General features: G+C 52.4%; 6 protein-coding genes across 6 annotated transcripts; 3 read left to right on the plus strand and 3 right to left on the minus strand.

Annotated features, from left to right (window-relative positions):
* Nucleotides 1-441: 441 nt before the first annotated feature.
* BO85DRAFT_274306 (cyclin family protein) lies at nt 442-2,287 on the plus strand. The gene has a single exon (XM_025655127.1). It carries the CDS (start codon nt 773-775, stop codon nt 2,072-2,074), a length of 1,302 nt encoding a protein of 433 aa, XP_025516315.1. The 5' UTR covers nt 442-772; the 3' UTR covers nt 2,075-2,287.
* Nucleotides 2,288-3,580: 1,293 nt separating this feature from the next.
* Nucleotides 3,581-4,699, plus strand: hapB (transcription activator HAP2; the record flags this gene model as incomplete). Its single annotated transcript, XM_025655966.1, has 1 exon — nt 3,581-4,699. The coding sequence occupies one exon, from the start codon at nt 3,581-3,583 to the stop codon at nt 4,697-4,699; it is 1,119 nt and encodes a 372-aa protein (XP_025516316.1).
* A 628-nt stretch (nt 4,700-5,327) lies between these two features.
* Nucleotides 5,328-5,797, minus strand: BO85DRAFT_274364 (uncharacterized protein). Its single transcript, XM_025655129.1, has one exon. It carries the CDS (start codon nt 5,679-5,681, stop codon nt 5,388-5,390), a length of 294 nt encoding a protein of 97 aa, XP_025516317.1. The 5' UTR covers nt 5,682-5,797; the 3' UTR covers nt 5,328-5,387.
* Nucleotides 5,798-6,346, minus strand: BO85DRAFT_274365 (uncharacterized protein). Its single transcript, XM_025655130.1, has one exon. The coding sequence runs from the start codon at nt 6,220-6,222 to the stop codon at nt 5,914-5,916; it is 309 nt and encodes a 102-aa protein (XP_025516318.1). The 5' UTR covers nt 6,223-6,346; the 3' UTR covers nt 5,798-5,913.
* A 715-nt stretch (nt 6,347-7,061) lies between these two features.
* BO85DRAFT_274390 (putative arsenite resistance protein Ars2) lies at nt 7,062-10,350 on the plus strand. Its single transcript, XM_025655131.1, has 3 exons — nt 7,062-7,545; nt 7,629-9,643; nt 9,699-10,350. Exons 1-3 carry the CDS (start codon nt 7,443-7,445, stop codon nt 10,329-10,331), a joined length of 2,751 nt encoding a protein of 916 aa, XP_025516319.1. The 5' UTR covers nt 7,062-7,442; the 3' UTR covers nt 10,332-10,350.
* Nucleotides 10,351-10,972: 622 nt separating this feature from the next.
* Nucleotides 10,973-12,429, minus strand: BO85DRAFT_448463 (uncharacterized protein). Its single transcript, XM_025659937.1, has one exon. The coding sequence runs from the start codon at nt 12,265-12,267 to the stop codon at nt 11,161-11,163; it is 1,107 nt and encodes a 368-aa protein (XP_025516320.1). The 5' UTR covers nt 12,268-12,429; the 3' UTR covers nt 10,973-11,160.
* Between the last annotated feature and the right edge of the window lie 2,730 nt (nt 12,430-15,159).

The following is a 15,159-nucleotide window of genomic DNA, read 5'->3' on the forward strand; positions in this document are numbered from 1 at the left end:
CATCCCATCATCCCGTTATGCTTGGCTACTGGTGGTCTCGGGCTGTCGCGCGCGCCAAACCCACATCCAGCGATCATCCATCGATCGGCCCCTGCAGGACTGGTGGTTAGTTCGTTCTTGTCTAGGGTGCTTGTCAGGTCCCCAACCTGGATGGGATTGAATGGATGGATTTGAATGCATGTAATGCAATGCGCGTCGGGTGCCCTCCTGTCCTTGCAGCTCCTGTCCAGCCTTCGCTGTTGGTGTTATATCAGGCTTGGATGATCCGTCGTTTCGTCGCTGTTTTTTTTTTGGTCGATCATTCATTCTTCACGAGGGAAGTTATTTAACTATACCAACACAAACATCATAATCAACAACCACTCACTCCGCCATCATAGCATCGTGTGGTTATTTTTATTTCCCCACCACCACCACCACCACCACCACTTATTATACTATATACTATTTTTTATTTATTACCATTAACTCGTTGACAATTTTTGTCTCTGCTCTATTTAATACTGGAACGATCCTCCGTCCCCTCAAGTGGCAATTAACCGATCTTATCACTTGTCTCAAGTGACTGTCTCACTACTATCCTAAGCCCATTCATCACGGAGGTTGACACGACAACACATTCCTTACCCTTTCCTGCTGGCAGGATTCACATTCTTCATTCGTCTATTCAAGCCCTCTCTATATCCTTCGTCCGGCTCGCTTTCTTTTTTGTTTGCTGGCTCTCGCTCTCTCGTCTCTCCTCTCTTTCTTCCCCTGCATCCTGCAAAGTACCATGGCTGTCCATCCCTACTCTCCTTACACCAACTTTGCATCCCCCACCACCAACACCACCACCGGCATCATGGACTTCGATCGGGCGGCGCTGCATGAGTTCATCATGCAGCCCGTCTCGCGAGACATGATCTCTCATCTGGCTCAACAAGCGATGCAGGTCATCCGCTGCGAACCGCATGTGACAGCACATCACGCGCATGGCCAGCCCACTCCCCCCAGCACGCCGCCCTTGGATGCAGACCTGCCTCCTCTACCATCTGTCACCACCTTTATTACCTCGCTAGTGCTCCGTTCGCAGGTGCAGGTGCCGACGCTGATGACCTCGCTGGTCTACCTGGCCCGGTTGCGGGCTCGCCTGCCCCCCGTCGCCAAGGGCATGCGCTGCACAGTGCATCGCATCTTCCTGGCTTCCCTGATTCTGGCAGCCAAGAACCTCAACGACTCCAGTCCAAAGAACAAGCACTGGGCCCGGTACACCTCCGTCCGCGGCTACGAGGGCTTTGGGTTCTCGCTGCCCGAAGTCAACCTGATGGAGCGTCAGCTGCTCTTCCTGCTGGACTGGGATATCCGTGTTGACGAGGCCGACCTCCTGCACCACCTGGAGCCGTTCCTCATGCCCATCCGTCGGCGTCTCCAGCTCCAGGAGCAGCGACAGCGCGAGGCTCAGCTGCGTCAGCCCCGTGAATGGCGTCGCTTCCATGCCTCTGCCGACCTGTTTGCTGCTCGCCTTCACCGTCAGAAGGCCGAGGGTCGCCGTCTGCCTGGAGAGTCTCCCACACGGAGACGTCTGCCCCCCAGCCCAGCATCGTCAGCTTCCCTTTCTTCCGTCTCCTCAGGCAGCTCCTACTGCGCCTCCCCAGCGTCTGTGGCCGAGTCGGAGCGGTACCGCCCGTACCCACCTCGTCGACGTCCCTCGACCCGCAGTCATGCGTCCGTCTCTTCTCCGCCAGCTGTACAGGATGTCCCAGGTCTATCACGTGCTGAAACGCTACCCTCGCTGAGCTCGCGCGCTTCCAGCATCGCACCCAGCTCGCGAGGCGACACGCCCGCTAGTCTGCGCACCTCCAGCTCGATAGCCAGTATGAACGAGGTCCACGTGGTGGATGGCAGTCGCAGCCCGTCGGTGAGCAACGGCTATGTCTCGATGGGCGGCACGAAAGTGGAGGAGCTGTCGCAGCCGAATAAGAAAGCCCGACACTCCCTGAGTCACGCACATGGACCCGGACAAACCCACCCGGGGTTTGTAGCGCGGTTCCTGGCATCCGCGGCAGGGTCGTACATGGGAGGCCGCCGGCATTAGGGTTCATCGAGCTGGACTTGATGAGTTTCGGACGATTGTCTTCTGATACCTGCATTGCATTTTTGCTTTTCCACTTCCCCCTATCATCCCAAATTTTGGGATCGTTGATGAATTTCTTTTCTCTGTCTTACCGTGTGATGATAAAAGCAGTTGACCCAATACCCTCTACCCCTCTCTTTTCCCGTGATCTACTAGAGGATAGTACTTACACTCGAATCCCGTGATGGTGATTGAATATGCATTGCACAGCGGCGTTGATACTGGATTCTTTGGATATTGATTTTTCTTCCATGTGTATTTTGCTTTTTGTTCATTCTTGACTTATTTCTTTTGGATGCTTCCGCGTCGGTGAATCTTTATTTTGTCTACCCATACTTCCGTCCCAGATTGCCCAACTGACCCCTTTGATGATGACATTGATATTATTACCTGGATCTGTATGTACAAGCACGGTAGATTTGCGCCCTACTCACGGTATAATAGCATAGTATTATTATTAGTATCATTATTATTATTATTATTATTATTATTATAAAAAAAAAATGACAGCGCACAAGTCAGGAGCCGAAAGTTTCGGGATGGTGGGAAAGATAGATGCTAATAGTCTTTTGTAGTCCACTGAGCCGTGCAAGCCCCTCTCAGGCGTACCCTGACGACAGCGTCGAGTGGCATTATAGTTCGGGAGACCGCGGACCAGGATAATTCCAAACTCCCGGGCCCAGGCGAACTAACTCACCAGGTTGCTCTAGCACCGCCTCATACGAACGTGGCCAAGCAGCCTGACGAATTTAGGAACTGAGCAGCATTACCCAGGTAGCCTGCCAGTTGTCGTCTCCTTATACTGCGTAGACTTTGTGTCTGTGATGATAGACTTGAGCGCCATTATCAAGAAGATCGCGCTTTGTCTGACAACGCATCAAGTGCGACATCTTGTCGAGGACATCCTGGTTCCCTGCATCGAAGCCCAACCACGTTACACTTGGAGGCGAACGTAAGATTTCCACAAAAAGACGCAGAACCTCCGGAAAAAGCGGGCTGAAGCATTTCGGCAAACAAGCGTTCACCTTTGGGCGAATTTTCTTGACGCCAGAAGTTGATGAGTGGGTGTATTGGCAAAACAAAAACAGAGGTACGCGCCCCCGGTGTAAGCGCCCTTCCTCTGTTCCCATCCAACCCCCACCCGCAATCCAGTGACCGTTTGGCGCTGCGCTCCTTGCTGACACTATGAACCAGAGCCTGCAGACTTTCGCAGTTCACTCGTCGAATCAGTAAACAACCGCCTTCCCTTTGTGCACGACGGTGATATTGTCAAGTGCAACTGTGTTGTTGACAACCTATCATTCTCCCTTATTTTCGCCACTTCGGTCTCAGACGAGTGGAAATCCCTTGGGATTGGCCCATCTTTGGCCGTATTATTGGTCCTAGACTCCTGGTTCCTGACAGCCAGGGTACTCCAATCACGACTCTAATTGGAAGCCTGACGGTAAACCCCGTCGCAGCTCCATGATGGAATACCCGCCGCAGTATCAACAGCCTCATGGCCAGCATCCCCACGCCTCTTCCCACATCACTGCCCCGTATCAGACGGCTCCTCAAAATGCTGGGTCCACGGTGGGGTCGATGACTTCTCCCACCAACCCTCAAGCGCACATGCAACAAGCTCACGCTACACATCAAGCGTCCCCAATTGTTCCCTCACAATCTCATTACCAGCCTGCTCAAAATGCCCCGGGCTCTGTACATCAGCAAATGAACTTCCCTCAGTCGTATGGAGTCACCACGGCGATGCCACAAACGTATGGTATCTCCCCTACGCAAGCGGCCGCAATGGCCACCGCTGCAGCATCGGGCCAATTCTATCCTCTACATCAAGATTCGATGGCTGGCCAGATGGCTCCTGGTCCCCGCGGATCGCCGCGCATGGCTGGGGTGCAGGTCAAGAGTGATCGCAATCCTCGTTCTCCACCCCAGATTCCTGGCCAGATGCCATCGATGGGATCCCAGGTACAGATGTCCCAGAACGCCCAGATGCAGCAACGTCGCATGAGCCATGTCAGTAGCCCACATGTTCAGAATGCCCAACCACTTATCAATCATGCCGGCCGGCCTTCGGTGCCCCCATCTATGCCGCCACCACCTCAGCCGCCTGTTCAGCAGAGCCAACCTTCGCCGGATATGGTCGCTGGTGCCGCTGAGGAATCGCCGTTATACGTGAACGCGAAGCAGTTTCATCGCATCCTGAAACGACGAGTGGCTCGCCAAAAATTGGAGGAGCAATTGCGGCTCACGTCCAAGGGCCGTAAGCCATATCTACACGAATCGCGTCACAACCATGCAATGCGCCGCCCTCGTGGTCCCGGCGGGCGATTCTTAACGGCCGACGAAGTGGCTGCTATGGAGAAGAAGCAAGCATCCGGATCTACAACCTCTGGGCTTGAAGCCGCTGATGATAATGCGGTGAAACCTCCTGGCGATAACCCGCCTTCTGCACAGAAACGAAAATCAAGTGATGTCAACGATGACACCATCAACTCGTCTAAAAAGACGAAAACCAGTGCGAAACCGAGCACTAGTGCGGACGAAAGCGAGAACGAATCTGCTGAGCTGTCCGACGAGGATGGTTGAGCGGTACCTTACTCCAGGACCGTCTTGCGAAAATCCTGCTTACCCACAATAGCCCTTCATGATGGATGGATGTCTGGAATTTCTTTTACCCCCGTCTTCCTTGACCTTTACTCCCCGCAGCGAGCGACGCGCAACTGCCCCATCTTCTCTCGTACTTATTGACGTTATTCCCACCTCCCTCTGGTTTCGTCGGAAACGCCTCGTTTCATCCGTTTGAAACTTTTATGTCTGTTTATATTGTTATGCTGGCACGAAGTATTATTACTATTTTCCTATTTCCTTTCATCTAACGATGTTCAGCCTGTTAGGATTGCATGTATGAGATGATTATGTTTTGTTATTTTCTTTTTCATTTCTCGGGATGGTGCACGATTCTCAAACTCATGAATTGTTACGTTCGTCCCACTGTCGATGCTGCATGACCCGGTCTCTAATACCCGAAGGTCGTGGTTTTCACAGCTGGCGGCAGCCTTCTTATATGTCTTCTCGTCAAGCTCCCTTGTCGACAAGCAACTCAAATGTCATTGGCAACTTTGGTGTACTGTGTTCCTTCTTTCCCTGTGCCTGAGTCCGCCGCTTTGATCCGGATCCGTTCTTTTGCGTCGTGCTTCGGGCCTTGGTTGGTATTAGATTGAAGCCCATCGCTGGTAAAATTAAACCCCGAGGTTGGGTGGCGCGGCGACAGAGCCTACATCCCTTGGCGGTGGATGGTGCACGCATGTCGTGGTTCGGTGTCGCGTATTTGCCCAGCAAAGTCGAAACACTGGGCACTGTCCGACGGTCGCTTTTCTCTGGGAATTTGTTTGGATAGGGAACGTTCCCGACTGGAGAATTCGACGACGGTCTTCATTCCGTGCATTTCATGGAACGCCCCAATTGACTGTTTGTGCCATTGGGGTAGTGCATGAATGTGACTTGGGATCTTTCCGTCTTCGGTGCGGCTGCGAGGCCCCATGCGATGCCACTCTCTTTGAATTTGCATCGACGAGTGTGGTCTGACATGCGAGGCTGTGGTGGACTTGGGCTGTCACAGCCGATGCTTGTTTTCCTCCTGCCCTTCTCTGTTGCCCCCTTTGATGCCTCGTTTGATATATTACCCTGATCTTCAACGGATGATTCCCCTACTAGTCGTGTACAAATATCAAGACATACTTGGCGAACTCGTTACTAGTCGTGCTTGCCTTGTTCTCGTGGCCTGACCTTAGAGCAGGTTCCTACGGTGTGAGTGCTTTGAGTAGAATAGAGTTAGCAGGCCGCGAGTCTTCACTTTGCCTCGGATGAAGTAAGAGGGGAGTGAAATTGGTATAGTGAATTCCGAGATAGATGATGCTGACGGATGTGCACTGTATTCGTCGTAAGGCAGGCTTCGTATTGCTCCTCTTCTCAATCCTTCTCCCCCAGATCCATGCTGGTTCCATCTTCCTATTTCTCCCAGTTTGGTGGTTCAATGTATAGCTGCGACTGAGCCGAAAGCTTCCCTCGTTTCTATTTGCCACTCGTTGTTGGCATGGTTTTAACAGCATCAGATTGCGAGAGAATCTGATTACCCTGAAACTCAGGGACCTGAGATGCCAGGTGAGTGAGAAGACTTTCCTTCAATTGCCTGCTATAAGCCTGTTTTAGGGGGAATGAGAGACGAGGCGTACATACCGTTTTGTTTTAAGTGTATCTCCATGTTTTTGATTTGACGAAGCGGCGACCAAAAGGGAACCCGGGGGCGCTATGCCCGGTCGGGACTAGGCGGGACTCCCTTCTCCGGCGCTCCAGCCTCACTCCCCAATCCTGTCTCTCTCCTTCGCTGCTTTCCCTTCCCTCTCTCGCCTTCTCTCCTCCTTCCCTTCTCCTCCTCTCTCTCTCTCTCCCTCTGACTCCCCCACAAAACTTCCTCTTATATATCATCACGCCTTGCCCGGTGATTAGTCCCGGTCAGTTGCGATTTCCGTCTATATCGTCTGGTCTGCTCAGCTCGGATTGGACTTAGTACTCCGTCCATCATCTTCGCATCTCGTTGGATCTCCAATTCTCTCCTCTTAAGGCTTCTCTTGTAGGTCGCCTGCCTTGCCATTCAATCCTCTCTCTCATTCTCTCTCTTCTCTCTCTATTGTGTTCAGTCAATTCCATTGCACCGCCCTTGTCTCTCATCGTCCCCTTGCCCCTGCTCAATTATCTCAGTCCAACCTTCCCCTGTCATCCATCCAATTTCACTTGGATCCGCGCCTCACTTGTGCTTCATCCCGTCTCTTTTTCTTTACTCCAAACCTCATCTTGGACTCCCTCCGTTTATCGTCGCGCCATTATTGGCTCGCACCACACTCCGTGCTGATTGATCAACTACTCTCTATTGTCTACCTTGTGCCCTCTCTTTTCTCTCGTCTTCTCTTGGCTCTCGCGAGCGCACTTGCGTTTCATCTTCTCAGTTTCCGGGTTCGCCCTTGTCGTCCGTTATTCAGAATCATGCCTTGTCTATCTCTTCCATGGCCGGCCCCCGGCAACCAGCTTCATTTGCATCTTCTTCTTGCCCAACTCGCCCCCTAACCCTGCTTCGTCAACGTCCAACCTACCCGGCACTTTTGCACACGTGAAGGACTTGCTCTAATGTTGATCATTTCGGATCTTAGCTTACGCCTTCTGTCCTTACCGTCCTGGGCGCGACCCTCGGCCATTGTCTGGTAGCCGGCTCCGATTCTCTCCGTTACGACCTACAAGAGCTCCGGTCGACGCGATTTTGCATAACCTCGTCCCCATGGACTCATATGAGAGTTACGGGTCCCCCGGCAGGAGCCGGGAAGCTGGCGATCCCTATGCTTCTAGGGTCCCAGTGGACTCATACCGTCGCAGGTCACCTGGTAAGTTTCTAGCTCCTAGACTACCATCCGGATGCTCTCGGTTTGGTCATGGCCATTCAATCTAACCACTGGTACGTACGCAGTATCTCAGGATCGACGCCGAGCACGCGGTCGTTCTCGCTCACCCGTTATGATCGACCGCTACGAACCTTCTGATCGCCGTGCCTCGCGAGACGACTACTATGCTGCCTCTCGGGAGCATGCCGGGCGTGACCGCGAGGACCGTCGCCGTGCGCCTTCGCCGAACGTTGCCAACATCGACCGCTATGTCCCAGGACAAGATTCTGTCAAGCGCCCTCTTCCCACCAATCCGCTTCCGAACCCTTTAACCCTGGAGTTTCAAGTGGGGTTCAATTGGTTTGCCGAATGGTGGCGCGCGGAGCAGTCGATCAAAGAAGAAAAGGAACGCGCCAAGCACGGCGGTCGGCGTCCTTCTGATCGCGTCAAGGGGGAGCGGGAGGCTCGTGAAGACCGGGAAAGAGAGAGAGCACAGATCCAGGCGGCTTACGATTCATACAAGGTGAACCTTCAGGCGAAGATGGCACGTGCTTTCGTCCAGCACCATCGAAACGAGGAGTGGTTCAGAGAGCGCTACGTTCCTGAGGTCAGGGATCCTCTTCGTCGTCAACTGATGGATTTCCGCATGGGCGCCTATCAACAATGGGAGAGAGACCTCGAGAGTGGTCTCTTTGATGAGTTCACGCTTGAAGGAATTTACAAGAGTGAAAGTGATGGGGCAGGCGGTGTCATTGAGAAGGAAGAGGGCGAAACCACCGCGGTTGGTGAAACCCTGGGTGTTCTGGACTTGCTCCCAGCAAGAGGCGGTGACTTGCGTGACGAAGCTCTGTCTCAGTCTGCCCTCTTGATCAAGACTCTAGCGCCCAATGTTAGCCGTGAGAAGATCGAAGAGTTCTGTAAGGAGCATTTGGGTGAGGAAGATGGTGGATTCAAGTGGCTTAGTCTCAGCGACCCCAATCCGTCGAAGAAGTACCATCGGATGGGATGGATCATGCTCCATCCTGCGCCGGACGTCGAGGTCGTCGAGAGGGGGGATGGAAGAGAGGAAGAGGGTGAGGAAATGGAACATGATCACGCGGCCAATGGATCGGGGACACAAACTGCTGCCGAGAAGGCGCTTGAAGCAATCAACGACAAAACGATTCATGATCCTGTTCATGGTGACTTTGTCTGCCACGTGGGTGTTCATGTCCCGCCGTCGCAACCCCGCAAGAAGGCCTTGTGGGATCTCTTTTCGTCGCCAGAGCGGATTTCACGAGACCTGGAGCTGGCAAGGAGACTGGTGTCGAAGCTCGATGATGAGATGGGAGCAGGTGCTGACGGGTTCTCCAAAATCGAAGAGCGAGTCGAGGAATTGCGCGGCAAAGGCTGGCTTCAGCCGCCTGTCACGGGGCCTGTCAGTGTCAAAAAGAGGAAGCCCGACTACGATGCCGATGATATTGATGAAGGCGAGGCAGAAGAGGGCGAAGAACAGGAAGGATGGGAAGATGACGAACTCGATGATGAGGAGCTCTTGGCCAAGAAGAAGAAGTTGGATCTGATGGTTGAATACCTTCGCCGGGTCTACAATTTCTGTTTTTTCTGTGTCTTTGAGAGTGACTCTGTGCATGAGCTTGCTCGTAAATGCCCTGGTGGACATCTCCGTCGACCCCGGGCCGGTCTTACGACGCAGTCGAAGGCTGTGGCCCGGGCTAGCGCTCTTGGGCAGCCGTTCCCTGTCAAAAAGAAGGAACCCAGTGAAGAGGGCGAGGAGCAGCCGCCTGTGTCGGAGGAGAAGCGGCCACAGCGTTTCAGTTCCAAGACCGAACAACAGCTTCAGCGAGCGTTCAACTGGGTCAAGACATTCGAGGACAAGCTTTTACAGATCCTTGAGCCAGAGAATGTCGATATCGGGAAGCTGGGTGGCAAGCCCGTTGAAGACGCCTTGGAGGAGGAGCTCGCAAAGTATATGAAGCAGGAGGATGAGTCCAAGTATCGCTGCAAAGTCCCTGAATGCACCAAGCTGTTCAAGGCGGAGCATTTCTGGCGTAAGCATGTCGAAAAGCGTCATACCGAATGGTTCGAGAACATTCGCAGTGATGTAAGTGATACTTCTTTAACGTGTTCCGTGCGGACGAATACTCATGATGATACAGCTCGCTCTGGTCAATGCCTACGTTCTTGACCCTGCTCGGATTGCTCCTTCGCGGTCCGACGCTAATAGTAACGGGCATTTCCCTCTTAACTCTGGTCAGGGCCAGACCGGTACACCACGTGGTTTCAGCCTAGCGTCAATGCCGCCTTACCTTGCAGGCAGCGGAAATGTCCCCCCAAGCTTCCAGAGTGTGCCAGGGTCGGGAGTACCCGGATTTATGGGTGTTAATAACCCCTCGTGGAGTGGTAATGGAATGGTGTCTGCAGACGGCCCAGGTTTGCATCAACCAGGCGTCATGCGCCGTGGTGGCGGGCGTTATAATAACCGATCAGGTCCTTATGACAGACGTGGCAATCGACATGGCGGCCCAGGCACTGGAAGCGGCCGTCTGAGCCCCGTCCGTGGCATGTCCAGCATGTATGGATCTGGTGGTCGCCTGCCGGCCAGTTCTGGACCACCATACATTCCCCCTGGACATCCTGCCGCCGCCTTGGTGGGAGCCAGCGGCTTTGTTGACGCCGGTGCCGGTCAGCAAGGCATGGGCCCGCGCGAAGCCGTACAAGGTCGCAGCCTCAAGAGCTACGAGGATCTCGATGCGGTCGGTGGCTCTGGCAGCGGGGAGTTGAACTATTAGACATCTATAACAGAAACTTCCTCCGTGCAAATGGCGTTCACTGGTCTGTCGTTCCTGCATTTTCACAAAGCCAGTTACATATTTGATGTCTCACCGCATATGCCGTGCATTGATCCGTGTCTGTCATACTTCTCATCTTTTCGTACATGAGCCGAAATTGTCTCTTATCAATTTCCGATTTCTTTGGTTCTTCTTTCTCCTTTAACCGTTCTTCTCGACGCTTCTCGTTTATCCAAACGTGAAACATGGGCTCGGCTGAGATTGTCCCTAATTTTCTTTTCTTTACAGAATATGGCGTGTTTCCTTGTGCCCTCATGCGGCCCCGAGTCGGCTCTGTGACTGCTACTTAACCATTTTTGGGGATGCCGAAACCCAAAGCTGCATGGCTCTTTTCTCTCGTTCGCTTCCTTCGTTTCGTTTTCTGGTCTTGGCGTCCCTCGGATTGTACCATAGTATCTATCTTATCTATCAGCTCGATATTCTCGTACCATAAGCTCAATGACATATGGCCAGTTACACGCATTCTTTGTCTTTCTCAGCGCATTGGACTGATGTATCCTACCCTCGATAAAGCGAATGGGCTTTTATTCATATTCGCAAAACTAGTAGCCATTAGTAAGTACTCTTACGATTTCTATAGAAGTAGTACTACTCCGCGTGAAATTCTAAATAGTACTATACAGAATGACAGGTCCAGATATAGCAGTAATTTTGGAAAGAGTATGTACATATATAGCGCATCGCTGATGCTCCACAAGTATTATTTATATATTATGAAAAGAACCTCCCAAAGGTAATATTGGGGGACAGCATCCACCCAACATGATTCCTACGGCATCTGAATCACGACATCATCTGCACTATCACGCCACTGCAGTCCCATCCTGCGAACGCGACGCTCACTTGCCAGGAATAAAAGCAGGTATATATGAGAAGCTATCTCGCCCCATGCGTATACTTTGAGAGTCACTGGTCTCGATGTTTCACCACGATCCACGGGTCCATTCTGAGGCGACGGTGCAGGTTTATCTGAGCCTTCATCCTCCAGAACGCACCAGACACCCCAGCCGGCGCGGCCTTCTTTCGCGATGAAATCCGTCAGGAAGGTCCAGAAGCGCGTGAAGAGTGGCAGGTCCCAGGTGGTGCTGGAGCTTGGCTTTGGGTGTAGGGTGTCGGTGAGATTGAGGCGGAGGTACCAGTGTCCTCTTTCGAGGTCGTCCAGCGGTCGGGTTTGTTTGAGGGGAGTGTATGTGCGGGAGGGGTTGAGGCGGGTGGAGAGCATTTCTAGGGTCGGGGTGATGTGGGTTGTGAAGGGGTTTGTTGATATGGGAGGTGGGTTGGGCTTGATTTCTAGGGGGAGGTGTAGGGTGATGTCTTTTGGTGTTTGGGGGGCGGCTTCTCTGGTAGTGATGGTGGTGGTGGTGTCGTTGTTTGGTGGGCTGAGGTTGTTGAGATGCTCATCTGGGGATGTTGTACCGATGACTGGTGGAAGGGAGTCTAGACGACTTCGCTTCGTAGGAGGCAGGCCATTCGTATCGGTCGATTTGCGACGGGGTGTTGGACTTGGTTGGGGAGGGGCAATCTCCTGCAAGTCGACTGGCTCCGGGGGAATTCGCTCAGGCTGAGAATCGGGAATGACACTCAGGGGGGTTCCGAGCGAGTCCTTGTCATGTTGACTTGGTCGATGGGCTGGTGAGGCTGCTCCAGGGTCTGGAGGCTTGAGTGTAGAAGAGCTGGCATTGTGTTGTTCCTGGGTATAGGAGGGACCGGCTTCCGTTACAGCGGGGATGGCTTCGCTGTCATCAGATCGTAAAGTTATGAGCTGACGAGAGAAAGGTTGAAAACTGAGGATTGCTTCGACCTGAGCGCGGTAGCCGGCATCATCGGCCACGGTGCTGGGGGCGGAGATGTGGACGAGCACTTCGGATTGTTGCATGGCATCGGAGGGGAGGTTGATAAAGAGCCTGGACCGACATGGTGGGGCACTTGACTATTGGTGCAGACGTTTCAGTTTAGGCGGGACAAAGTGCCCTTTGCCCTGAGAGCAGAGAGAAACTATAATAGCCTAGACTAGATGAAGGATGGAGTTGAAAGAGAGAACAATAGACAGTAAAAGGCAAGAGGGGGAGAAAGAGCAGAGGGGAAAAGCACATGATAGGCGGAAGCATCGAAGATCACGAGTCATGGCGGCCTGAGGCGCGATCCCGATTGGGTGGACTGGCGGCCTTAGGCTGCCGATCCGCTCGATAGTTTCCGCGCCGTCCAAACAACTTCTCCTCTTCACTGAGCTCAGACGGGTCTCTGCTCAACCGAGTCCTCCCTTGAGATCCCCTCCCTAATCTCGATCTGACCCGGCTTCTCGGGGAGCTTCGTCGGCGATGATTCGGTCTTTAATTTCAATTGGGCCCGTGGTCTGTTGGTAAGCTAACTACAAGTATCTTGGTTTGTGATCCTGTTCGGTGATCGTCGTCGTGCGCCTAGCCTCGGCTTATCATTGATGGATTGGGACAATAATCGTGGACAATTGAATAGTGGCCATGCTCAAGGGTGCCGGGACCACATCTTGGGTGATGTGATAATAATGGCGATTAGAGTCTATACCATTGACGAGCTATCTATCTTTTCCAAACCAAGGTGTTCGAGGCTTCGAGCCACCATCATCGCTACCCACCTGGCATTTTGACTCTAATTCGAACGTGTTTGTCCAATGGCCGGGATTGTCTTCCAGCCTTCAGAGAAATGACCGTGCACTACCCAATGGGTAGTACGGAGTAGCCTTGGTGTTGGTTGGGGAGTGCTCTGTGCACAACGTATGGGCTCGCATTGTGGGAGAGCCCCTCGGGGACCAGGAATTCAATGTTCACGAAACCTGCAGCAGACAAAGAGGGACAGAAAAAGCAAAGAGACCCCGGAAAGGGGCGATCCCGGTCAGTTACATCACCTCGATTTGCAGGGCGCGCGCGTGTGTGTGCACTATCCCATCTGTAGGTCTTATGCGGGAATAACGCGGTAGTTATGAGGTACAATGAAGCAACTCCGACAATTTGATCAATGAGCGCACAACCTGCTTACCTGTCCGGGCAAAGAGCGACGAAACGTCGACCGACTGGCACGATCACGATGGGATCGAGTGGCATCTTCTCCTCCTCCTCTTCCCCCCCTTACAGTGGAATAACCACCGCGGCAGGAGCAGGCAGGTGCATACATCCAATCATCCACTAAGCTCCGGATGTAGGTACCGCACCGAGATAGTGTCCACTTGACCACCTCGCAACCCGGCAGCTCGCGCATGCTTATTCCTAATGACGCAGCACAGCCGGAGCGTTGGGGACAGTAGATTTTCCTGTGCCTGCCACTAATGAATAATAAACGTATAGCGCTATCCTGGACCAGGCGACTAGTCCGAGGCTTCTGTGTGGGCAGTGGGGCTGATGGGCCCGTTGAACACGGACTGGTGAACCAGACAGGCCCCAAAAAAACGATTGTGGGTTTGCAAACGAAGAAAGTTAAGCCCAGAGCAGGATCAATACCCCCTCAAAGAAATCATGCAGTGTCTACGGGAGTACTGTGGATGGTCAGAAGGTGGAGTGAGAGCCAAAAAAAGAAAAGAAGAGAGAGAAAAAAAAAAAAGCAAAAAGGGACAGGCTCGACGGTAGATCAACCAAGGAGAACCTGTTTTCCCAAACCCATCGGTCCGGGTCGCAGCGAAATTAAGTCAAAAATGTTACACACGGCGCCTGCCTCTATTCTGAGATGTCAATTGAGGGATGGCAAAGGTGGGAAGAAGGGCAGGACTTTTTGGGGGGGGTGTGGTGGTGGTGGAAGTAGTCCGCGGAGGCTGACGGAGCACTACTACTGGACGACAGGCGACAGGTAAGAATGGTTTCTGGTACGACAGCCGGGGGGACGATCGATCGAACCGCCGGGCCAAAGAGATGCGCCATATATCAGATTCGTGAGCACTTTTCTATTTTTCTTTTCCATCTCCTTTTTAGTATCACTCCCATTACCTGACTTGCGTCTCTCTGATCCTCTGAGTGCATGAGGCTAGGACTGAGGTAGAATGGAAGAGGAATGTATAAAGAAAAATAAAAAGGAGGAAGTGAAAAGATAATAAATAATAATAATAATAATAAAACCACTTACAATAGCAGCGAGGATCCCAATTCACAATTACTCGGAGGGGAGAGACCAGCAGAGACAGGCAGACGTGAGGGGCGACGGCGATTCAGAGGAGGATAAAAAAGAAAAAGAAAAAACCAATAGCCAATAACCGCCGAGTGACTGGATGCCTGGCCGATCACACCCGGTTATTACTAGTAGTAGTTGTTGCTTCACTCCACACGGGCAGATGCTTTGCTTCTCTTCCTCTGAGTTCTTTGACAGGAACATGAATAGTGAAAAATAATTGAATGATCACTCATTATCTGGTTTCTCACTTATGTCATGTTTTTGTGTGAGGGAGAGAGAAAGAGAGAGTATGGTAAGGTTAAGCTGGTTGTGTAGCCCTTCTCCAGTATTACATGAACCGTAGTACTACTAATCTAAATACTAAATACTAAAGCCGAGGCGAGATCGGGACAGCCAGAAAAGAGAGAGAAAGAGAGAAGAGAGAAGAGGAGGGAGGGGGGGGTGGAGGGAGAAGCTGCACTAGTCTGAAACGGGCCGGGGAATGTGTAGACTGTAAGGTACACCCTCTTTGCTGTCTCTCTCTCTATCTGTCTCTTATTTTCTGACCTCTTTTTCTTTTTATTTTTCCCCTCTGCACTGCTTTCTCTCTCTTTTTGGATGAGCATTTTTGGGATATGATAATTATTGTATCGTTATT

Source organism: Aspergillus piperis (genome assembly GCF_003184755.1).
Source record: "Aspergillus piperis CBS 112811 unplaced genomic scaffold BO85scaffold_7, whole genome shotgun sequence".
Taxonomy (NCBI): Eukaryota; Fungi; Ascomycota; class Eurotiomycetes; order Eurotiales; family Aspergillaceae; genus Aspergillus; species Aspergillus piperis.

What these genes read in the sequence shown, in the direction of transcription:
- BO85DRAFT_274306 (XM_025655127.1), top strand. Translation starts at nt 773, where the DNA reads ATGGCTGTCCATCCCTACTCTCCTTACACCAACTTTGCATCCCCCACC.
- BO85DRAFT_274364 (XM_025655129.1), bottom strand. Translation starts at nt 5,681, where the DNA reads ATGCAAATTCAAAGAGAGTGGCATCGCATGGGGCCTCGCAGCCGCACC.
- BO85DRAFT_274365 (XM_025655130.1), bottom strand. Translation starts at nt 6,222, where the DNA reads ATGCTGTTAAAACCATGCCAACAACGAGTGGCAAATAGAAACGAGGGA.
- BO85DRAFT_274390 (XM_025655131.1), top strand. Translation starts at nt 7,443, where the DNA reads ATGGACTCATATGAGAGTTACGGGTCCCCCGGCAGGAGCCGGGAAGCT. An exon ending in ATACCGTCGCAGGTCACCTG is followed by an intron (nt 7,546 to 7,628) that starts GTAAGTTTCTAG and finishes GTACGTACGCAG; the next exon opens with TATCTCAGGATCGACGCCGA. An exon ending in TCGAGAACATTCGCAGTGAT is followed by an intron (nt 9,644 to 9,698) that starts GTAAGTGATACT and finishes ATGATGATACAG; the next exon opens with CTCGCTCTGGTCAATGCCTA.
- BO85DRAFT_448463 (XM_025659937.1), bottom strand. Translation starts at nt 12,267, where the DNA reads ATGCAACAATCCGAAGTGCTCGTCCACATCTCCGCCCCCAGCACCGTG.